Raw genomic sequence first — 23,708 nt, 5'->3', positions numbered from 1 at the left:
CTGCTTGGGATTCTCTGTCTCTCTCTCTGTCTCTCTCTTTCTCTCTCTCTCTCTCTCTCTCTCTCTCTCTCTCTCTTTCTGTCTCTCTCTCTTTCTCTCTCTCTCTCTCTCTTTCTCTCTCTCTCTCTCTCTTTCCCCTCTGCCCCTCCGTAGCTCATGCTGTATTTCTCTCTCTCTCTCAAAATAAATAAGCTTAAATTATGTTTAAAAAAAAAAATGAGATTTAGCTTTCTGCAGTTAATTTTCCAGTAATCCTTTGTCTTCTCTAGATTGAGTTGTTGCTGCATCACAACTTCTTGAAGGAAGCTTTGGAGGTGGCAGTAGCCGGGACTGAATTGTTCAGAGACTCTGTAACGATGTGGCAGATGAAGCTGCAGGTGCTGATTGACTCCGAGAGCCCCGATGTAGCTGTGCTTTTTGAAGAAGCTTTTGCACACCTGAAAGCCCAGGTCTGTGAACTGGGTCCCTTGTACTTCCTCCTGTTTGGGAAACCTTTTGAGACTCGAGGCAGAGATCCTTTGCAGTGTTGCGTGCCTGACGACGGCTGGCTCCAGAGTGCATTTGTGCCTGGGGGTCAGGGGTCAGGCGTGGAAGGGTTTACTTTGATTTACTAGCCTATTTCTAATTCACTATTTGAAAAATGACTAAATCATATGAAAGTTTTCTGTTTTGATATCTTACAAGTGAGAAATATTAATAGAGAATTATTTTCACTTGCTTCCAAAGATGAACTTAAGCCTGATTTTTATTTTTTTATTTTTAAGCCTAATTAAAAAAAAAATTTTTTTTACTCTTTATTTTTGAGAGAGACAGAGACAGAAATAGCGTGAGTGAGGGGAGGAACAGAGAGAGAGACACAGAATCCGAAGCAGGCTCCAGTCTTCGAGCTGTCAGCACAGAGCCTGACGCGGGGCTTGAACTCATCTCAAGATCATGACCAGAGCCAAAGTTGGATGCTTAACCACCTAAGCCATCCGGACGCCCTTAAGCCTGATCTTTAAACACACACACTTTTTTAACGTTTATTCATTTTTGAGAAAGAATGTGTGCACGGGAGGGGCAGAGAGAAGTGGGGAGACAGTATCTGAAGCAGGCCCTGCACTGAAAGCAGAGAGCCCAATGCAGGGCTCAAACTCATGAAACCTGAGCCGAAGTTGGATGCTTAACTGACTGAGCCACCCAGGTGCCCCTAAACACACGTATATTCCTAAACCTTAAAGCTTTGCAGTGAATCTTTTTTTGTTTGTTTTTAAAGATTTTATTTTTAAGTCATCTCTACACCCAACATGGGGCTCCAACTTAAAACCCTGATATCAAGAGTTGCACGCTCCACTGACTGAGCCAGCCAGGTCCTTTTATATTAACAGGCCCTTTTGCACTTGTGTGGCTTAGTTGGTTAAGCAGCCAACTTCAGCTCAGGTCATGATCTCATGGTTTGTGAGTTCGAGCCCCATGTTGGGCTCTGCTGACAACTCAGAGTCTGGAGCCTGCTTCGGATTTTGTGCCTCTGTCTCTGCCCCCTCCCTCATTTATGCTGTCTCTGTCTCAAAAATAAATAAATGTTAAAAAAATTTGAAAAACAAATATATTAGCAGGCCCTTTTATGTTAGTAGGAGAAAAGTGTTCTGGAAGTAAAAGTGGGAAAGTAAAAGTGGGAAAAATTCTTAATTATTTTGCAGCTCATTGGTGTGTGTTTCTGAGACATGAATGAAGATGAGATCGTTGAGCCTGGATTGGGTAGTACTTGTGTGGTGGGTCCCCAGACAGCAGAGATGTGACCTGGGTAGCTGTGGGTCTGACCAGCTATGGACTCTTCATTGCTTAGTTCAGAGATGCCTGAGGATAGCTGTAGGCAGTGCTGTCCGGCAGAAGGGAGCCAGCTCTGATAGGAGAGAGCTGCTTTGGGGGTCTTGGTCACAAGTCTGTGTGTGCTCTGGCCGCTCATTCCTACTGGGCACTGAGTATTTGGTCACAGCGAGGACAGACTGGGAGTGCATCCATATTTTACATATTGGTTATCTTAGCAGGACCCTGTCTCTGTGGTGACTAGTTTTCAGAGCACAATGCTAGGCCATCATTTTCTAACTTTTTGTTTTTCTTTTTGTGACCAGATTTGTCTGCCATTGTGGATTTCTTGGGCAGAGTGGAGCGAAGGTGCCAAAAGCCAAGAAGACACTGAAGCCATTTTTAAGGTCTAGGCCCCATGTTGTGAGTCTTGTGGTGGGCAGAGAAAATATGCTTTGATATTTATAAATTTCCTCATGCAGTTTGTCTTTTTTTTTTAAATTGTAGAAAGCTCTCTCAGCTGTCAAAGGTGCCGACTCCGTCACTCTGAAGGATAAGTACCTGGACTGGGCTTACCGAAGCGGTGGCTACAAAAAGGCCAGAGCTGTGTTTAAAAGGTACTCTTAGGGGCGCTTGGCTGGCTTAGTCAGTAGAACGTGTGACTCTTGATCTCGGGCTTGTGAGTTTGAGCCCCATGTTAGGTGTAGAGGTTACTTAAAAAAATAACACTCATATTCTTTCATTGCTGTTATTCGTCTCTCCACCCCATACTCAGCCCCTCACACCCAGATTGTGTGTGTATGGCAAATAGTATCTGAGGAAGTAATCCAAGAGACTTTCAAAAAGTCTTTCTTTTTTTTTTTTTTAAATGGTTATTTAGTTTTGAGAGAGACAGGGACAGAGCATGAGCAGGGGAGAGGCAGAGAGAGAAGGAGACACAGAATCCGAAGCAGGCTCCAGGCTCTGAGGTGTCAGCACAGAGCCTGACATGGGGCTTGAACTCGCGAACCGTGAGATCATGACCTGAGCCAAAGTCAGACGCTTAACCAACTGAGCTACCCAGGTGCCCCAAGTCTTTCTTTTTTTGAACAATAAAAGCAGTTCATGCCTATTGTGGAAAATTTTAAAAAAAGGGTGATAACTAATAACTCATTGTAATCCCATCATCAAGAGAAAAAACACATGGTTAATATATTCTTTAAAGATTTTGTTTTCACTTATTTGAGATTATACTATAATTACATTTTGTTGGTGAACATTGCACTGGCCTTTTCAGTAACAATTCTGCATGAACATCTTTTATTAAACATAGTTACGTATATACTGCTCTGTCGATGCACCATAATTTATTTGGCTTTAGTGAACATTTCTGTACAAATATTATTTGTCCATGTTGGAAATTATTTTCTTAGAATATATTGTTAGAAGTGGAATTATCGGTCATCTTCAGAAAAGACTTGAGATGTGGCAGAGGGAACTTTAAACTGTAAAAGTGTGGAAGAAGACAACAGGAAAAACTGGATAGGAAGGAGTTTGGTGGGGGTGAGGGGTAAGTCATTGGACACTGGTGTTATTGAGTGACCGGTGGTCAAGTCCAGGCCTTGCCCTGTGTCGTGGCCAGGTCTTTATTAAACCATGTGTTGTGGAGGTGCAGGCATATGTATTTATTAGATTCATGGGATGTAAGAGGCTTTGTGTCTTTGTGGAAGGTAACAGTTTTCTCCCTTTATTTTAGTTTGCAGGAAAGCCGTCCATTTTCAGTTGATTTTTTCAGGAAAATAATCCAGTTTGAAAAGGAGCAAGTAAGTGTGCTGTCAGTGTGTTCCTTGTCTGGGCAAATGAATTAATGGTTACCAATCTCTGGCAGCATTTCATCATTTAAAAAGCTCTTCTTATGTACATGGTGTACATTTCTGGTCTCTTCATCTAACCATTTTTCAGAGAGATGGCTAAGGAATGGTAAGGAAAGAAGACAAAGTACATGTCTGGAAAGTGGAAAGCTCAGCTGTTACCTCATACAGGAAACTCTCCCTGCCAGGTTGGGAGGTGCTGCTTCCTCCCATCCGACCATCCCATTTGTCTCTTGTATTGGGTTATGAGGTAGATAGTAGGCACTCAGCAACTGTTGCTGGTGGGTTTTTTTTTAAGTTTTATTTATTTATTTTTTTTGAGAGAGAAAGAGCATGTGCATGTGTGAGCGAGGGAGGGACAAGAGAGGGAGAGAGAAAATCCTAAGTAGGTTCTATGCTGCTAGTGCGGAGCCGGATGCGGGGCTTGAACCCATGAACCGTGAGATAATGACCTTAAGCCAAAACCAAGAGTCAGATGCTCAACCAACTGAGCCATGCAGGTGCCCCTGTTTCAGGTGGTTTTAACTGAACTTGTAAGTAAGGAAAATTACAAGAAAGTCTCAGTTTAAAAAATAATATAGGAAGGGGTGCCTGGGTAGCTCAGTTGGTTAAGCAGCCAACTTCAGCTCAGGTCATGATCTCGCGGTCCGTGAGTTTGAGCCCTGCATCAGGCTCTGTGCTGATAGCTCGGAGACTGAGCCTGCTTCCGATTCTGTGTCTCCCTCTCTCTCTGCTCCTCCCCTGCTTGTGCTCTATCTCTTTCTGTCTCTCAAAAATAAATAAATGTTAAAAAAAATAAAAAAAAATAATATAGGAAAATCCAAATGTGTCTGTAATTCTGTCACAATAATGCAGCCAACCATATTTATTTTAATTTTAATTGTTTAACTTTTTTGTTTACACATATACACATAAGATTTTTTTTTTTTTTAAATTTTTTTTTCAACGTTTATTTATTTTTGGGACAGAGAGAGACAGAGCATGAACGGGCGAGGGGCAGAGAGAGAGGGAGACACAGAATCGGAAACAGGCTCCAGGCTCTGAGCCATCAGCCCAGAGCCTGACGCGGGGCTCGAACTCGCGGACCGCGAGATCGTGACCTGGCTGAAGTTGGACGCTTAACCGACTGCGCCACCCAGGCGCCCCATAAGATTTTTTTCATACAAGAATTATTTCTGACATACGTGCCATGTGGAGGTTCTTTCTTCTTCTTTTTCTTTTTTCAATATTATTTTGTAAACACATTTCCTGTGTTTTCACATGGTTATCATTTTTAATGGTTGTAGTATTATTCTTAAACCTGTAGTTTTCTTAACCAGTCCATTACATACAGGTTGTTTCCAGATTTTTGATAATGAAAATAAGAGTGATGTAAGCATTTTGTTTATACAGCTTTTTTTTCCCTTTATTCTTTTGAATAATAATTCAGGTTCTTGAGATAAATTTCTGGGACTGGAGATAATAGTTTTTTTATGGCTCTTTGTATACTGCAAGATGGTCCTCCCAAAGAAGTACATTTTTTAAATTTGTTTCTTTAATTTTTTTATGTTTTTATTTTATTTTTGAGAGAGAGAGAGATAGAGTGCAAGTGGGGAGGAGCAAAGAGAGCATAATAATAACCAGGCTTCAGATTAATAACATAATAGTTATGTGTCTTGGGCAATTCTAAACCTTGGCATCCTCTTCCATAAAGGAGGTCATGATACTGGTTTCAGAGACGTGCAGGTTACAAGACCAAAAGGGGGTACCACCAAGAAGGGACTTTGCATTGTCCTTTGCCCGCTATGAGCCTTTAACAAAGAGTGATTCTGTTTTTCATGCATGTGTATGACATGAAGTTAAGTTGATTTTTTATAAATGAATACAGTGTTAGGTGAAGAGAAAGTTTTTTTTAGTTATTTTGAGTGGGGGAGGGGCAGAGAGAAAGGCAGAGGGAGAGAGAATCCCAAGAACCTGCACTGTCAGTGCAGAGCCTGATGTGGGGCTCAGACTCAAGAACTGTGAGATCATGAGCCAACATCAAGAGACAGACACTTAACTGACTGCGCCACCCAGGTGCCCCTAGTCAGCATTTTAATTTAATACTTGTAGTTGCTCTAAGAGGTATTATTGTTTTATGGGTGGGGAAACTTAAAGTCTGAGGGTTTAAAAAACTCGCTGCAGGTGATATTAGTATTTACATAGGCTTTGCTTTCACATAATAAGTTTTAAGGTGGACATAGCTAATATGTGCCAGAGTCCAGATGCGCCAAAGTTACAGGGAGTAAACCTTCCCAATTTACTTACTTAAATCCTCCTCTTCCCTCAGGTCATTCAGATATATTTTCCTGTGAACCTGCCCGTGTTCCCCCAACTGAGAATTAATCAGGCTTTTTTCCATGCTATCATAGCAAAGTGCTTTTATCACTGTTTGACATTGACTTCACTCTGGTGTCTCCTGTATTTTGACTTTCCTCTGAATACGTTGAGAGCCAGGCTGTGTTCATCCTACATCATGAGCCTTTTCCCCTACAAATCCCTAATGGGTGGTAGCTGTTTAACAATGTGATTGAAATGAATTTGTGACATTCTGAATTAGGCTTTTGAGGCAAGATTGTCTGATTATTTTGTTAGGAATCCTGCAAGATGGTGAACTTAAGAGAATATTATGAGAGGGCTTTGAGAGAGTTCGGATCTGTAGATTCTGGTAAGTAAACTTCAGTTACAGACACGTCTGTTTGCATGTGTGGTCTGTAACCCATCAGTGTGGTTAGAACAGTGTTTAACTCTTTGTGGGTCATGGCCCTTTTTGAGAATAAAGATGGTATCCTGTTACTGCCTGCTCCCTTACTTTGTGCATAAATACTTACAGACATAATTTGGCTTATAATTTCAAGTTCACGAGATTAAGAGTCTGTGGGTCTTCTTTTAAGAACTCTGGATTAGAGAAAGATTTGCTGGGTTTGATACTCTTAAAAAATGTGGTATTTGTAAAGGAAAGGTTAATGTAGGTTAGAATAAGAGTGGGAGTGATAGCAAAGGTGGAGCGGGATGCTAATTGACATTAGTTGTCACTGGCTGTTGCCACATTGTCCTCATTGAGGACCCACAAAACGTATTTCTGGCTGTAGGTATGTCATATAAATCCGTTTACTTATGAAGTCAAAAATATTATATAGTGCTTAAATTTAGATTAAAAAAATACGTTAGCTTTTACAAGGTTTTTAGCAGACTTTCTCCTGGTGAGGTGAATGAAAATGGCATTTTTCATAACCTAAGCGAGTTTTATTAAGCATTATAAGAAGGTTATAATGAATTCATTGAAACTCACTTTCACCTTGAAAGAGACTCAGCAGAATCCTCCCGCTAAAATATTTAGTATTTTTGGTTTATGAAATACGTGGATTGTCTTGATTTAAAATGGAGGTTTTCACTTAAAAAAAAGTTTTGATACTTCTCAGTGTAAAGAAGCTGAGAGAGGCATTGTTTCACATAGGGCTCTAGGGAGATAATAGCAACAAGTTCAGCTTCTTAGAAATCTTATATTGAATCAGTATTAAATAGTTTATATAATAAAGCCTTATCAATGATCTAGTTGTATGTTTACAGTAATAACATACTGTTTGCCTTCAAAGATCTTTGGATGGATTACATCAAAGAAGAACTGAACCACCCCCTTGGTAGACCTGAGAACTGCGGGCAGATATATTGGCGAGCCATGAAAATGTTGCAGGGAGAGTCAGCAGAAGCATTTGTAGCTAAACACGCTATGCATCAAGCCGGCCATTTGTGACAAGAGGAAGAACGTAGCCCCCTTTGGGAAATAGCATTGTAAGCCCTCTTGGCCAGATTTGTATTAGGAGTTCATCTGCAGTTTGTTGAGAGATAGCAGACAAGATGGCTGTCTGATTTTGGGACATGCTTTTTTAGTTTTGTTAGTGTGTTAATTTTTAATTCCAGAAAAGAGAATTGCTGTTTAGTGGCAAGAAGCTACTTGTTAAGGTCTGACCTACTACTGTACGGTCCTAAATGCTTCTCAAAATATATGGAAATCATACAACTGAGGTTTTCTTGTTACCCTTGGTCAAGAATGAGTAGCTCTAAACTGTACCTAGGGGCCAGTAATAATGGAGGAGAAAGTACAGTTCCATTTGTTTGTTCTCTTCTTATTAAAAAAGTATATATGGGGCCCCTGGGCGGCTCAGTTGGTTAAGCGTCCGGCTTCGGCTCAGGTCATGATCTCAGGGTTTGGGAGTTCGAGCCCCGCATTGGGCTCTGTGCTAACAGGGTGGAGCCTGCTTGGGATGCTCTTTCTCTCTCTGCCCCTCCCCTGAGAGCATGTGTACACCTTCTCTCTCAAAAAATAAACATTAAAAAAAATACTTTAAAAAAAGTATACATGGTGTACATTTGTTGTAGGAAATATAGAGGGAGCAGAGTAATGTGGAGAAGAAATTAAACCATCCTATAACCTCATCATCTGGAGTTAAACTCTGATTTCCTTTACGACATTGGATTTATACTGTTAGATTACTTATTCATTCACTCATTAAGTGCCCACTATTAGCAGAAAAGAAGGGAAGCTTTTGGGATGGCGGTAGGGTTTGGCGGGACAGCTGGACATCCTGAGAGAGCTTGTTGAAGCAGCAGAAGAGGATGCTGGGTATTGGGAAAAGTCCTTTAAGAGGATAAAGACTTTACAAAAGTGTCTTCTGTCTGGGACTAATCTTCAGAGAAGTGTCTACGGTGGGGAGGTCCAGCAACAAAAGGAGGACGTGGGTAGGGTGTAGATGAGAGCAGTAAAGAAGGCCTTCAGAAGCCAGAGTGGAGGATGGCTTGGAGCAGAGAGGGCATTCTGGGAGTAGGGTAGGCTACTGTTTGAATTTTACATCCTTTAACTTAACACTGTGGTCACTGGGAGAAGCATTCAGGTCACCGAGAGAAGTGTAGTTTTCCTTAGCAGTATGTTTCACTTATGTTATTTTTCTATGTCATTAAATAGCCTTAAAAACATGTAATGAATTTATAACATTCCATTGTATGGATGAGCCATGACTTATTTTACTAATGCCTTGTGGTTGGATCTTGTATATCTGATTTTTTTCTTATAAATACTGTTGATGATTCTTATAGATCTTTGTTCACATCGCTGGTTATTTCTTTAGGAGTGTGATATTTGCTGGTAGAATTACTGGATTAAAGGGTGTAACTTTTAAAGATACTGATATGTACTGCCAGTTTGCAATGTATGAGGATACTTTCATGCAATGTAGGAAAAGGTCAGTACTTTACCTGCGGTGGGTATTAATGAAGTTTAATGTGTTTTTCTTGGTTCTCTTGTTTTTTCACGACTATTTTTTGAACTTTTTTCTTACTAATTTAAAAGAATTTTTAAAATATTAAGAATATTAATTTTTAGTTTGTCTCTCCTTTGTTGCAAATAATTTGCCCCTAGCTTTTTTTTTTTTTGTGGTGTTTTTTGATGCCCAGAAGATGTGTGTGTATGATACCTATTCCTCTTGCCTTAGACAACTCATTTTCTTCCCCCCAACCACTTAACTAAATTTTCTACAACACCATTTGTGGCTAGCCCTTTATCTCTACTGATTGTGGTACTACTTTTATTATATGTTGAGTTCCTAATGATATGAAAGTCTATTTTAGGGCATTTTTACTTTGAGATTTTGTACTCTAAATGTTGTTTGCTTGTCATTTGTTGTATGATAACATATGTATGTAAATAAGAACAGTTTCCTCTTTGACCTTTTCATGGAGTCCTGGGAAGTTTAACATTCCCAATCCCGACATGGCATTTTTGTTTCAGGAGGGAGATACATGCTTGTAAGAGATGAGAGTGAGGAGGGTGGTGGTTGGCTCCTTAACGCAAGGTGATGAAGGTGGGTCACCTGGGATCATCCCAACACCTAGGTTTGGGGCTCGTTATGCAGGTTGCGAAGGTGCATCTGGCTAGTTCACCTAGACCTGCCAGGCCACATTTCGAGTTCTTGATAGCCACACGTTTACCATAGTGGACAGCACAGATAATAGAGCTTTTATTTCTGCCATTGAAAGTTCTATGGGAGAGTGGTGACCTGGATCCAATTAGATTTGGGGAAACTGACTCATGGATCAGAACAGCTCACACATTAGTTGGCCACATTCTTTTCCCTGCAGGAAGGTCTACATAGAGGAGAGAAAAAATACTGTGTATCAGCGGTTACCCTAATTTTTTTGTAGTAAAAACTTTTATTTAAATTTTTAAATTTGAGTGTGGTTGAGACAATGTCAACATTAGTTTCATGTGTACAACAAGGATTCGACAACTCCTGCTGTGTGGCTGTGCTCACCACAGCGTGGCCACCATCTGTCACCATACAGGTCCACTACAATACCATTGACTGTATTTCCTGTACTGTATCTTTTATGCCCATGACTTACTCATTCCACTACTGGAAGCCTGTATCTGCCACTTCCCTTTACCCACTTTGCCTCTCCCCCCACCCCCATAATGCTAGTTTTGTTCAAATGTCTTTTATGGTTTATAAACACATCCTTACAGGGAGATGAAGGAATAAGCTCCCTAATGTCCCGAAAGGTTGTCATAAAGTGGCCTAGTGAGCAGGGAATCCCAGCTTCTAGCTTTTCTATTTCATTCTTAAAATGAGTATCACACCTTGAGCACCGGTATGTTATTAAGAGTTTAGGCAGCATGGGGAAAGGCAGGGAAGGGTTCCTCCCCAGCTCAGGCCCTGCCGATCTGCTACTGCCCTCAGCTTGTAGAGGGCCAGACTTTGAGCATTAAAAAATTGGAGCCCAGCCAGACTACAGTGACAGCACCAAATGTTTAGGGTTACTGTGACCGTCATACCGTGTCTGGACATGGTTTTCATCATCTGTCCTGGTTTCTAAGAACTGTCATTAACTTAACGTGGAGAATCACTGAGCTGCTGAGCTGTCTCATCCATTTGTGGGTGGGTTATAGCCCAGTTCCAGCCTGAGTTCTACGGAAACCTGTGACAAATGTGGTTGGGTCTAAATTGCATTCAAACTTTTGAGAGCTGAGCTTTGTAGACTATCAGGTAGACTCGGGTAATTGATTAGTCTAACCAGGGATTCGAGATTTGGGGGCTGAGGCACATCATCAGCGTGGTGGGGTAGGGATAACAGCTGGCATTTCAGATCCTGCTAGTCGCCAGCACTGGGATGTGCACCGGCAGGAGCACGAGCACGAGGAGCGAGAAGAATCAGAACCCGGGACCCTAGGAAGGGGGCTTGGCTGTCGGGCGCGCCCCGCCCCTCCCGCGCCGCCCCGCCCCTGGCTTCCTCGTGACCCGTGTCCCGCCCCGCTCGGCCGGGAGCACCCCCGGCTGATTGGCCCCTCCGCGGCGTATCCTCCGGCTGGCAGCCAGGCGGGCGCGTCACGTGGCCGAGCAGCGTCCAGGGCGCGGAGGCGCGGGCCGCCAGGCATGGACCGTCAGGCCGCCGGAGCCCTGGCGCTGGGGGCCGCCGAGCCGCCTCGGGGGCCGCCGCTGCCGAGCGCACGGGAGGCGCCCCCCAGCCCGGGGGTGAGCGCGGCCGCCGCCTGCGGCGAGGGGCGGGAAGTTTCGGGGCTCGCGGGCCGGGCAGGGCCGGGCGAGGCGGGGCGGGGCCGGGCGGGGGCCGCGGGGCGGGGCGGGGGGCGCCGTTTGGGCGCGCGTTCGCGCTGGAAACGGCCGGGCCGCGGCAGCGCGGGGCCGCGGGGCGGGGCCGCCGAGGGCGTGAGTGGGCGAGCGGGAGCGGAGGGGAGGCTGGCTGTCCCGGGGGCGCCTCCGCCTGCTTGCTAAATGGGAAGCGATGCTGATGACCGAGAGCTGGGGGCCATTGCCCGGGGCCTGGAGCGAGGCCAGGTGAGGGCGGCGAGGAGCCCGCCGTCCCCGCAGGACCTGTGTCCATGGGTGGGGATGCACAGCGCACCCTGAGCACCACATGATGTCTCAGGCGCTCTCCTTTTCTGTTTACTGAAACCAAAGGCCCGGCTTGACGCAGGGTTTCCAGAAACTTGTTTTCATTTGCGCGCCAGACAGCTCCTGGTTTTCCAAAGACCGTTATTACGGGCATCACCTGCCCTTGTTTACAGTCAGTAAGTTCTGCTAGATAGCGAGCTCCGTGAGGGTAGGAATCCCCTGGTTACTGCTGTTAACCCGGCGCCTAGCTTAGGGCCCGCCACGATAGACAGCTATTCATCGGAGGAAGGAATGGAATGCTTGTTTAAGCATCAAAGATGGTACTAAACCAGAGTAAGATATGAAAGATGTAGCGCTAGTGAAAAAAACAAAAAAACAAAAAACTTCCGCGTGCAGATAGGATGGACTGATTTTGTCAGGACGTAGCAGGAAGGGATGTGTGCTTTCTCTCCAAGGTGACAGGGTGGGGGTGGGGGTGCCTGCAGAGGTGTGGAGGTGAGGCAGTACCCGACAAATGGCTGGGAGCTGGGGATGCAGAGCCTCAGGGCCAGGGGAGAGAACGGTGCTCAACAGGTCGACGGGCTGTGATGGGGAGGTGGGAATGCCATGGTCAATTTTATACTCCTGCATGGAGGGCTGTTGAAGATTCTTGAGCAGAGTGGCGATTGATGCTGTCAGCTGGGCAGGGGGCTGTGACAGTGGTCCACCCGAGGGGTCCGACCAGCTGACCTGCAGTAGTGACCCCGGGTTGTCATTGACTACAGAAGAGGGAGTTTATTCCTTAAATCTGGGGATGACGACATCATGAGCTAATTGGGGCAGGTGCCAAGTACAGTTTCGATGTAGGGGCAAAGAAGGTGGATTTAAATTCAACAAATGTTACATTCCTGCTCTGTGCTAGGTGTTTTCATAAGTGTTATCCCCTCATAAGCCCCTTGCAAGGTCAGGACAGTCATCTCCGCTTTCCCCAGAAGGAAACCCAGGTATGGTGGTTGAAGTGATGTATCCAAGGTCACACCCTGAATGAATGGCAAGAGCTGGGATTAAAACCAGGTCTTCGGATGCAGGCTGCGAACATTTCTTGTTCCATTTAAAGTGGTCTTGGAAGGGACAGGATTTCAGGAACTTCTGAGTGATGGGAGCAGAGAAGCATATGGTTGGCTGTGGGGGAAGATGATTTCCCTTCAGCGACACTTAGGAACTAAAGCTCTGTTGCCCCCATGTATCAGGAGACAGAAGTTGAAAGAATGTTGAGTTACTGAAAAGGTATAAACGAACATGGAGGTAGCAACTGTGGGGAAACAGCTACCACCCCTAGGGCTGAGGGAACAAAGGAATGAGGTTGGAATGATTACAGTTTACAGGCTCAGGGGCACCTGGGTGGCTCAGTTAACTTAGCATCTGACTCTTGGTTTTGGCTCAGGTCATGATCTCACTGTTCGTGAGTTCTAGCCCCGCGTCAGACTCTGTGCTGACAGTGCATAGCCTGCTTGGGATTCTCTCTGCCTCTCCCCTGCTCGCTCTCTCTGTCGTCTCTCTCAAAATAAATAAGTAAACTTAAAAAAAAAAAATTACAGGCTCAGAAGAGAGCCTTAGCAGAGCTGAAATTCCAATCTCGGAGGAGGAAGCACAGCCCCCAAGTACTACTGGGGTCTCTGAGCTTGGAGGAGGGGTCCTGAGGGTCTGGGAGAGAGAGCCCTGAAGAGAGAGCCCAGTGATGAGGTTGCCTCTGCAAGTGTTGGCAAAGTGTAGACGGGATCGAGTGGAAGGCGCTGCTGCCGCAAGGGCGGAGTGTTGCTGGGGTGGTGTCTGCAGAAGGAGGAAAGGGCGAACCCCTTGGCTCCCCAGCCTTGCCACATCTATAGGGCAAAGCAGAGATGTGGGTCGCAGTGTCCCAGCCCCACCCTCACAAAGGTGAGGATGGAGGGGTGGGTTTGGGGCTGCAAGGCAATAGCTTAATACTGGGGACACCCCAGATATCCGAGTCCTGGGTAATTGTTTCTTCTTCCTGCAGGCTGGCTTTGTCCCAGCTGACCACTCCGGTCAGGAGAGAGACACTGAGAAGGCCGTGGATCGGCTAGGCAAGTAGACGGTGGAGACTGGGCTGGATGTGGGGGGAGACCAAGGAATCGAGGAGAGGGACAGTTCCTGTGTCTTGTTTACCTTCTCTTCCTGGCCAGTTCTCTTTGCTGCCTTTTCTGCCTAGTGTTTCCGTGGCATCCTCCTTTGGAAGCCCCGCTGGAGCTTCCTTAAGGGAAGGCCTCACCTTGTGACCAAACCCTTCCCTTCTATTGAGAAAGACACCACAATCCTGTCTTCATATTCCAAATGAGGAAACCGAGGCTCAGAGTAAAAACGAAAAAAAGATTGTGGTAAAACACAAATATAAAATTTACCACTTAATAATTTTAAAGCGTACAAGCCAGTGGCGTTTCGTACCTTCACAGTTCTGTGCAACCACCACGCTTATTTAGCTCCAGAACATTTTCAGTACTCCAAAAGGTCACCCTGTGACTGATAAGTAGTCCCACCCCATACCCCCTTCCTTGAGCGATTCCGCCCCCCCCCCCCCCCCCCCCCCCCCCCCCCGCGCCAGACCATTAATCTTTCTGTGGATTTACCTGTACTGGACAGGAGAATGTGAGTTGCGTGCAAATGGAAGGGTACGCTACGTAGCCTTTTGTGTCTGGCTTCTTTCACTCAGCATGATATTTTCAAGACTCATGTAGCATGAATCAGTACATTCCTTTTTATGGCTGAACAGTTCCATCGTCTGGATATACTACATCTTGGCTGCTTATTCATCAGTTGATAGGCACTTATGAGTTGTTTATACCCTTTGGTGATTGTGAATGATGCTCTTATGAACACTTTTGTACAAGTCTTGCCTAAATACCTGCTTTCGATTCTTTTGGGTATCCGTTCAGGAGTGGAATTGCTGTGCTGTGTGATGATTTTGTATTTAAGTTACTGACGAGTCGGTTGAGTACATTTCAGCTCAATCACACAATTCAGAATTGACAGAACTGGGGTTTGGAGCAGGGTAGTTTGGCTCCAGAACCCATGCCCTGACCTATGACTTCTGTGCTTATAGCTGGTATTATTATACACTGTTAATAGCATGGCTGTTTTTAGGCTGATTCTTTTCCCAGCTCTGACCTGGCATCACCTTGTACTTGGGGTCCATTATCCTTCCCCAGGCTTTTATTCTATTATCTTAATACCTTTTGAAAATATACCTTCCAGCTCTCCCCAATATCAGGAGGAGGAGACGTGGTGGCTGCCTCTGTGGCTGATGGGTTCTGCTCTTCTGCCTGCTTTCCTCCCACTGCCCCTTGTCCTGTGCTCTTTGATGATGAAGAGAGAAATACACGAGTAAAAATTCAAGTTTGTATTATGAAAGCTTATCATCTGCCAGATGTGCTTTGCCTCAGTTACCTGTAAACTACTTAAATATATAAACTGTGCTTGATTTGCTTGATTCCCTGTGTGCATGATAAGACCTGACAATTAATGGCCTCGTTGAAGGCAAAAGATTTTATTGAAAAGAAATGATCAATCCTACTTCCAAAAATGTAAACAGAACATTTTTTTTAAGTGCTCAGGTGGCTAAAGAACTCTGTATGCTTGTTTTACTCTTGCCCTCTTAGTATGTCTGCCAAACATTTTCCAAGCACGTGAGTAGTCCCTGTGTAGTTGCTAGTGGTTTTAAAACCTTCCTTCTGTTGATTTCTTAGCCAGTGGAGCACAGAGCATCCCTAATGGTAGTCCTGCCCATGGTGAGGGCACCCACTCGGAAGAGGAAGACTTTGCCGTGGAGGATGAGGATTCTGATGGGGACCTGAATACCTGGGAGCTGTCAGAAGGAGTGTCCGACTGCCCGCCCAAGGAACAGGCTGCTGATCTTTTTAACGAGGACTGGGACTTGGAGTTGAAAGCAGATCAAGGGAATCCGTATGGTAGGTGTGGTGTTTCTAGGGTCCCAAACCAGGTTACCTACCAGGCTACCCCAAAGGCTGACAGTTTGGATGAAGGACCCACATCTGTGAGCTCAGCCTGATAACCTTTTACAGAGCTGAAATTTCTGTGACAGCTTCTCTTTCATGTTGGGGGAAAAATGCAAATTTCACAGTTGACTTTATAATGCATCAGTTTTAACATGAAAGCAATGTTACTCTCCCAGAAATGTCTGTGTGAATCTAGCTGCTGCAGACAGCAGTGCTCTTCTGCGGTTGCTTCCTCTGCACTAAGAACCGTCCTCTGAGAAGCACAGCTTGGGCATGCAATCCTTGAAGGAGGGCTCTGCCTGTGTACTGAAAAAAAATTTTTAATGTTTATTTGTATTAGCGCGAGCGCGTGAGCAGGGAAGGGGCAGAGAGAGACGGAGACAGAATCTGAAGCAGGCTTCAGGCTCCGAGCTATCAGCACAGAGCCCGACATTGGGCTTGAATCAAGCACGAGCCGTAAGATCATGACCTGAGCCGAAGTCAGACGCTTTGGCTGAGCCACCCAGGCACCCCGCATGTGTATTTTTAAACAAAGACATGGCTAATGTCTGTCCCCTAGACATTTTTTGGCTATGTGTCTCACCTCCCCTTCTCCTTTTAATCTGTTTTTTTTTTTTTAATTGCTTGCAGATGCCGATGACATCCAGGGTTGCATTTCTCAGGAGGTCAAACCTTGGGTGTGCTGTGCCCCGCAAGGAGATATGATCTATGACCCCAGTTGGCACCACCCACCTCCGCTGATACCCCACTATTCCAAGATGGTCTTTGAAACAGGACAGTTCGATGATGCTGAAGATTGAGTGTGCAGCTTTTTTGCCTGGGGGGTGGGTGCACCCTCCAGATGAAGGCCTGTCTTCCTTTGTTTGAGGTGAGATGTCATATTTGAGGACACATTCCCAGTGATCCCCGAGTCGGGCACACAGACTGGTGTTAAATAAGGTCCCGATGTCCTCCAGTTCTGCTATTGTTGTTGTTGTTTTTATCGAGCTCCTCCTTGGAACGTGTGAGTGTTCGTGTCTGTGTCAGGAGGAGCTGTGTTCTTTATAAATAAAGGTAGAAAAAATTTGATTTGCTTTTGTCTCCCCCCCCCCACCCCTTTAATTAGATACTTATAGATAAAGCCTTACTCCTTCAGTTAAAGTTACCTGGCTTACATTTTTAAGGCTTGAGGTACTTGGACCCTTAAAAGTACTCTGTAAAAGAAAATAATGTTTTGGCCAGGGATTGGAATCCAAGAGATGTTGGTGACTTTGTGACTGATTTCTCTTCCTGTTGATGAAAAATTGACCGTTTACTCAGTTAACAAGGGCTTTCTGCAAGTTGGAACACTAAATGGCAAATAAATTAAGCCAGCAATTATATAGCCCTCAATTGGTATGAAAGGATTTTGAACTCTGCTCTCCATTTAATCTTTTACTCTTTATAATTACTTATATGAAGTCACTGTTTTTTTATTTTTTATTTTATTAAAAAAAGTTATTTTTATTTTTGAGAGAGAGCGCGTGAGCGAGTGCTAGTGGGGGAGAGGCAGACAGAGAGGGAGACACAGAATCCGAAGCAGGCTCCAGGCTCCGAGCTGTCAGTACAGAGCCCAGTTCGGGGCTTGAACTTGTGAACCATGGGATCATGACCTGAGCTGAAGTCGGTTGCTTACCTGACTGAGCCATCCAGGTGCCCCTGAAGTCGCTATTTTTTTAATTGCCTAATTTTGTTTTATTTTATTTTTTAAAAAGTTTTATTAAGTAATCTCTATACCCAACATGGGGCTTGAACTCACGATCCTGAGATGAAGAGTCATGTGCTCTCTGAGTAAGCCAGCCAGGTGCCCCTAAGTTGCCTTATTTTAGAGATGAGGAAAAAAAAAGACAAAATGTTTGGACTTCTCCAAGATCTCACAGCCAGGAAATGGCAGAACCGTGCCCTAAACCCACACGTGACTTTGGAGTCTGCTTTCCTTGGCTGCTCACCCCTGTGTGAGAACACGCCTAGAGGCGAGATCTGGGGACCATGCGTTGGCAGGTCTGCGATGCACCAGAGTAAGTCACCTTTGCCTCTCTGGCAAGCTCAGGGATTGCTTCTTAACCTCCCTGCCTCCCTGTTGAAGCTGATTCAAGAACAAGTTTCAAATCTGAAATCTGAGTCAGCTCCATAGCGGTTAAATGAGCATTTAACCATTTACATGATTTTTCAGAGGCCCCACAAAGTGTGTGAGCAAGGCAGAACCTGATGAGGGAAAGCAGTGGCTTTCACTGTGAGGGGCCTCATGACCAAAACTGTCCTAGGGAGAAAAAATGTCCCCTCCACTATCCTTGCTGATGGGACAGTCATAGACCCTGTCACTATACTGCTCTGCCTTGTCTCCTCTTCCCAGTGTCAGAGCTGATTAGACCGGCATGAGAACAAGCATTTATTTATTCTTTTTTAAAAAAAAATTTAAACTTTATTTATTCTGAGAGAGAGAGAGAGCACAAGCAGGGGAGGGGCAGAGAGAAGGAGAGACAATCCCAAGCAGGCTCTGTGGTGCACGGCCTGATGCGGGGCTTGAACTCACGTACTGTGAGATCATGACCTGAGCTGAAACTGAGTTGGACACTTAACTGACTGAGCCACCCAGGTGCCCTGCAATGATTTCTAATCAGTGTCCTAAAATGAATTGTGCTTTTAGGTACTCAAAATGAAAAAAAACAAACCCAACAACAAATATCTATCTTTTTAAATCTCTGAATGCTGAGCTGAGAAGTATCAATCTCATAGGGAGAGACTATTAATATTGCTTAGTTTGGCCTTGTACCATGTGCAAGAATCCTTTCTTCTAGTCACTGCCTCAGAAGGGTCCCATCCACTGTTGGCTAGTGGTCTTTGTGAGAAAATTCTCCGTTGTTTTGAGTTGGAATCTACCCCCACGTGGTCCTGGTGTGCTCTGTGGTCCTGATTTCCTTTCAAATATAGGAAATTAGCAATCTTTTTTTTTTTTTTAAAGTTTATTTTAAGAGAAAGAGAATCCCAAGCAGGCTCTGCACTGTCAGCACAGAGCCTGATGTGGGGCTCGAACCCATGAACCCTGGGATCATGACCTGAGCCAAAATCAAGACTCAGACATTCAACCAGTTGAGCCACCCAGGCACCCAGAAATTAGCAATCTTATCCTCTCTCTGGCTTTTTGTTTTTTAGCTAAACCGTCAATAGGCAGTTGCATATATGTGTCTGGCATCAGAAGGGACAAGGAGGAGGGCGGAAGGAGAGGGCATGTTGTGGGGATTTTTGAGGTTTTGGAAGGTGTTGCAGCATTGATAGGTTGAGATTGTTCTGTGAGGGTGTGTAGTGAGGAGAGGGCTGAGGACAGAAGCTTGCAGTGCATTTGCAGCGAAAGGCTAGATGGAAGGTCGGACCCAGGGCCAGGCTGTGACAGTGGAGGAAAAAGAGAACCAGGTGAGCATAGGTGTCAGTCAAGCCAAATCTAAGAAGAGAGTTTTGTTTTTTTTAATTTTTATTTAAAAATTTGTTTTTCTTTAACATTTATTTTCAAGAGACAGAGACAGAGTGTGAATGGGGGAGGGGCAGAGAGAGAGGGAGACACAGAATCTGAAGCAGGGTCCAGGCTCTGAGCTGTGAGCACAGAGCCCAACGCGGGACTTGAACTCACGAACTGTGAGGTCATGAGCTGAAGTCGGATGCTTAACTGACTGAGCCACCCAGCACCCCTAAGAAGAGAGTTTTAAGGAGGGAATGACCATCTTTTACAGAGAGCAAGTAAGATGAAGGCTAAAAAGGACATTTTGGGATGTAGGAATTAGAAAGTGTTCATATAATGAGGCGCCTGGGCGGCTCAGTCCATTAAGCATCCAGCTCTTGACTTCGGCTCAGGTCATGATCTCACGGTTCATGAGATGAAGCCACGTGAGCATCGGGCTCCAGGCTAAGAGTGTAGAGCCTGCTTGAGATTCTTGCTCTCCCTCTCTCTCTCTCTGCCCCGCCCCTGCTTGCACCCTCTCTCAAAAATAAATAAACATTAAAAAAAAGAAAGTGTTCATATAATGTACTGGCTTGGGGCAGGTGCAGGGGTGGGGGCATGGACATTTCAGGCTAAAATGTTTTGGGGCATGCACGTGGCCACTTGAGCTGTGCCTTTGGCACTGTTGTGTCTCTTGACTGGGGGCAATGGTGACTTCCAGCCAGCTTCTCTCGGGATGTGTGAGCCAGCCTGGGAAGAGGCAGCGATGGGAGAGACAAGAAGGGAACGGAGAAAAAGAAGCAGAAGGAAGCCAATGGAGAAATGTAGGTGCCTGAGGGACTGTTCGGAGGAACAAGAGAGAAAACTTGACTCTGACCTTTCTTTCAAACAATGTCATTTACCAAGCAAGGAATCACAACTGACCGCAGCAAAAATCTTGAGTGAGGGAAAGGAGAGTAAATACGTGTTTATCAAGTGACCAGATGACATTTGTGATATGCCTTTGTTTCTCTCACGCCCTCTCTCCATGTAAGCATGCTGTTCGTTGCCTTAGTGGAGGCATGTGACACGGTCAAAGACAGCCAAGACATTTTTCTATCTTCTGTTTTACAAAAAGGGGCTTATTTTCTTTCTAAATGTTTCTTTTTCTTTTCTTTCCTCCTCCCTCCCTCCCTCCCTCCCTCCCTTCCTCCCTTCCTTCCTTCCTTCCTCCCTTCCTCTCTCCCTCTCTCTTTCTTTCTATTCTTGTAAAGAGGCAACAGGCTTTGGACCAACAGACTATGTGTCTTGAAGAAAGACAGTCCTCAGTCCCTCTCGCCCAAGCCCCCTGGGTTGTGAGAAGAAAAATACAGAAGACAGATCTGGGAAGGCTAAGAGCAGGTGGCACATGAGCCCTGCTTCCTGGAGTGTCCTGGGAAGTTAGGTCCTCAGAGCGTGACAGCTGTTGGTTCTCGTAGGCAGTCAGGACCATCTTGCGGGAAGGTGCTCAGGACTGAAGCGTGCAGAGAACCTGATGGACCCAGAGGGGCCGTGGGACAGGGAGAACCTTTGAAGATGGACATGAGCTGACCTTGTGCCCACTGCCCCCAGTTGGTACTGCATGAGGATGTAAGGAGAACCGCAGAGGCCCCGGTGGAAGCGCAGGGTTGGAAAGTAAGATGGTCAGAGAGAACGTCAGTTTTGCTTCTCGAACGCCGCAAATGCAAGAGAAGCAATATTAACAGAAACTTACCAGATGAGAACAAGTTACTGCTTGGGCCGGGGGATGTAGGTCATCAGCTCGGCAGAGATGGTGTATGGAAAGTATCATCATGGAGCGGGGGCATCATGGTTAAACATCTGACTCTTGATCTCAGCTCAGGTCTTGATCTCAGGGTCATGAGTTCAGGCCCGTCGCTGGGTTCCCTGCTGGGCGTGGAGCCTACTTAAAAGAAAAATTCAAGTATCATGGGTTGATTAATACCAGAGTGCTGGTAATTTTTTGTTTTTATGTTCTGTCTGGATGGAAATCTTTCAGTTTTGGCACTGAAGCAGAAGAAACAGAACCATGCCATTCATAATTTCTGTAGGTAATTTTGTGGAGTTTTTTGATGGCTCCAGTGTGTTTCTGTCTGTTATGACTTTCTTCCCTTTGGGAAATTCTGAGGGAAGGCACCCTTTCACTCTACCCCTAAATTAGTTTGGTGCTGTGCTTAACGTGGGGACAGTTTGGTCATCATGAGACCCCAGGAGGGTATAGTGGGTGAGTGAGTCTTCCCTCACTTTGTTCTCAAATACCTGAGTGGCTGGGTGGGTTGACCGTAAAGGCTGCAGGCGACCACTCCTACATATAGAAGTGACTGGCTGGACTGAGCAAAGTTCCACTGCACTGAGGAAATTTGAGACTGCCTTCCAGGAAGACGGAAGCACATTCATTGGCTAAGTAAATACCTTGGTGCTGCACTGCCCTTGGTTTTCCAGAGTTTACCTTCTTGGACCCAATCTTCCATAAGATGGTTGGAATATGGAGAAGGAGAAAACCCCAGACCCTGGCTGTAGCCTGTCTGGATTCTGCCTCCCAGTTCTCCCAGGCAGACTCCCCACGCAAATAACAGAATGCTGGATCCAGAGGACTGTGTCTGTGTGTGTGTACACGTGTGTGTGAGCGTGGCAGGCCAGGGAGAAGAAGTTGGAGGGCGTGACAGGAAGGCAAGCAGCGGGGCTGGCTCCAACTTTGTTGACTTAGTGAGTCTGGCCGCAAAGCGAAGGTCTTTGGAAAGAACGGCCTCTCCGCTTCTGGCAGTTTCTACTGAGCTGGTTCCAGGACTGAGCTAGATCCTGCAGGTGTTTATGGGCAGGAGGACAGTTCAGTTGGGTTCCAGGGCACCAAGATTTTCAGAATGCCGCAAGGGTCTGTACTTGACAATGGCCCGTGGAGTAGACATAGCTATGGTTTCTGAAGAAGATCCTTCCCTCCACCTTACAGGGTTTTTTGGTCCTCCCCTTGGAGTCCAGAGAGAGAACGTTCCCCAGGAGGCACGTTTCCAATTCTGACCATTGCAAGGTGCAGTTTTGCCTTAAAAAAATTTTTTTTTTCTGGTGTGATGATTTTGATTTCAGCAGCAATTTCCTCTGACCACTTCTGAGCTGTTGAATAAACGTGGCAGATATAAGTTAGGGCCGTGTGTTTGGCAACCGCCGGCAGGTACCTGAATTTCTCCTGGCTGCTGCCTGTGGCCTTATTCTGATTCTCCAGCTGGTGGCAGTAGAGACCCATCGGCGCACTGCCTTCTGCGAGATCCACTGGGCGAGGGTCGCTGGAGCTGAAGCTGAGCTGGCTCAGGGCTACTTTCCTGCGAACGGGCTGCCCAAGGGTTAGCAATCCACTTGTGAATCCAGAGGCAGGATTTACTCCTGATTTTAGAGATGACATCTGTCAGGAAAGATTACTGTGAAATCTAAGGGAAGGGTCATCCTCGTTACGTGCCCCCCAACACCTACCCCAGAGTCTGGCACATGGTGGATGCTTAGCATATGCTTGCTGACTTCAAGCAAAGTGTGCACATATGCGAAGGAAAGGAAAACACGCTGTGCTGCCTCCCTGTGCCAGATGATATGTTAGGTGGTTTTCCTTATGAAGGAAGGCTTATTAATTCTCATTTTACATAGGGAGGAGTCGAGGCTCAGGGAGGTGAAATAATTGGCCCTTTGGCCTCACAAAGGTAGGATTTGACCCGTTATCTGGGCTTCTATGCTTGCTCTGCCAAGATGGGAAACACTGTGATTTAAGGTTTTTAAAAAATGTTTATTTATTTTTGAGAGAGAGAGAGAGAGAGAGCACGAGTGGGGTAGGGACACAGAGAGAGGGAGACACAGAATCTGAAGCAGGCTCCAGGCTCTGAGCTGTGAGCATAGAGCCCAACGTGGGACTTGAACTCACGAACTGTGAGATCATGACCTGAGCTGAAGTGGGATGCTTAGCAGACTGAACCACCTAGCACCCCAAGGAAAACATTGAGATATAGCAAAAGTCTAGGATGAATTTTGTTTCAGAAAAAGCAAGGGAATGCAATGCGGGTTTGATCTTTACTCATTGGTTTCTTTTTTTTTTTTCCAGTTTTTTTTAATGTTTATTTATTTTTGAGGGAGAGAGACAGAGTACAAGCAGGGGAGGGGCAGAGAGAGAAGGAGACACAGAATCCCAAGCAGGCTTCGCACTGTCAGCACAGAGCCCGACACGGGGCTCGAACCCACGAACTGAGATCATGCCCTGAGTTGAAGTTAGATGCTGAGCAGACGGAGCCACCCAGGTACCCCAATCAGTTTCTTTCAGAGCACCTGCTGTATACCGTGTGCTGAGGACAGAGGGGTGGGGGACCTGGTTTCTGCTCTTGGGGGACTCAGAGCCACAGGGCAGGGTGGCAGCACAGGAGGACTGCCCAAGCCCAGCGTGCGGTGGGAACCCAGAAGGGGAGGGTGCTCCAGGTGACCACTCCAAGAAGAGGGCCCTGGGGCTGAGCCCTTGAGGACTTGGCCAGGCAAGTAGTGGGGGGGATTGTCCAGGCAGAGGCACTGCGTGTGCTTCGAGAGGACTCGTGTATTTGGAGAGCTGGTGAGGGATATGGTGATGGTGATGGCAGGTGATGAGAAAAGGGGCCTGAAACCTATGCCAAGGGGCTTGAGAGGTGTGCAGCAGGAATGAGCCACGGGCAGA

General features: G+C 45.8%; 2 protein-coding genes across 2 annotated transcripts in view; both read left to right on the top strand.

Annotated features, from left to right (window-relative positions):
• Nucleotides 1-7,857, top strand: part of UTP6 (UTP6 small subunit processome component) — a 28,099-nt gene extending 20,242 nt beyond the window's left edge. The window contains exons 14-19 of the mRNA XM_047080808.1: nt 270-449; nt 2,112-2,192; nt 2,293-2,402; nt 3,521-3,587; nt 6,249-6,321; nt 7,250-7,857. Of these exons, the coding sequence (XP_046936764.1) occupies nt 270-449; nt 2,112-2,192; nt 2,293-2,402; nt 3,521-3,587; nt 6,249-6,321; nt 7,250-7,407 (669 nt within the window). The 3' untranslated portion in view covers nt 7,408-7,857. The remainder of the gene's footprint in view (nt 1-269; nt 450-2,111; nt 2,193-2,292; nt 2,403-3,520; nt 3,588-6,248; nt 6,322-7,249) is intronic.
• A 3,178-nt stretch (nt 7,858-11,035) lies between these two features.
• Nucleotides 11,036-16,729, top strand: COPRS (coordinator of PRMT5 and differentiation stimulator). Its single transcript, XM_047080543.1, has 4 exons — nt 11,036-11,179; nt 13,572-13,638; nt 15,295-15,516; nt 16,195-16,729. The coding sequence occupies exons 1-4, from the start codon at nt 11,081-11,083 to the stop codon at nt 16,362-16,364; spliced, it is 558 nt and encodes a 185-aa protein (XP_046936499.1). The 5' UTR covers nt 11,036-11,080; the 3' UTR covers nt 16,365-16,729.
• The last annotated feature ends 6,979 nt before the right edge of the window (nt 16,730-23,708 follow it).

The sequence above is a fragment of the Lynx rufus genome, unplaced genomic scaffold, assembly GCF_022079265.1.
Source record: "Lynx rufus isolate CCGP_SWC_20201006 ecotype Redwood Valley unplaced genomic scaffold, mLynRuf1.p SCAF_18, whole genome shotgun sequence".
Lineage (NCBI taxonomy): Eukaryota > Metazoa > Chordata > Mammalia > Carnivora > Felidae > Lynx > Lynx rufus.
This window is presented reverse-complemented; position numbering and strand designations above follow the sequence as displayed.

Bases quoted from the DNA above. Each gene is read 5' to 3' on its own strand.
- COPRS (XM_047080543.1), top strand. From the start codon at position 11,081: ATGGACCGTCAGGCCGCCGGAGCCCTGGCGCTGGGGGCCGCCGAGCCG. The intron at 11,180-13,571 runs GTGAGCGCGGCC...TTCTTCCTGCAG, and splicing joins AGGCGCCCCCCAGCCCGGGG to GCTGGCTTTGTCCCAGCTGA. The intron at 15,517-16,194 runs GTAGGTGTGGTG...AATTGCTTGCAG, and splicing joins AGATCAAGGGAATCCGTATG to ATGCCGATGACATCCAGGGT.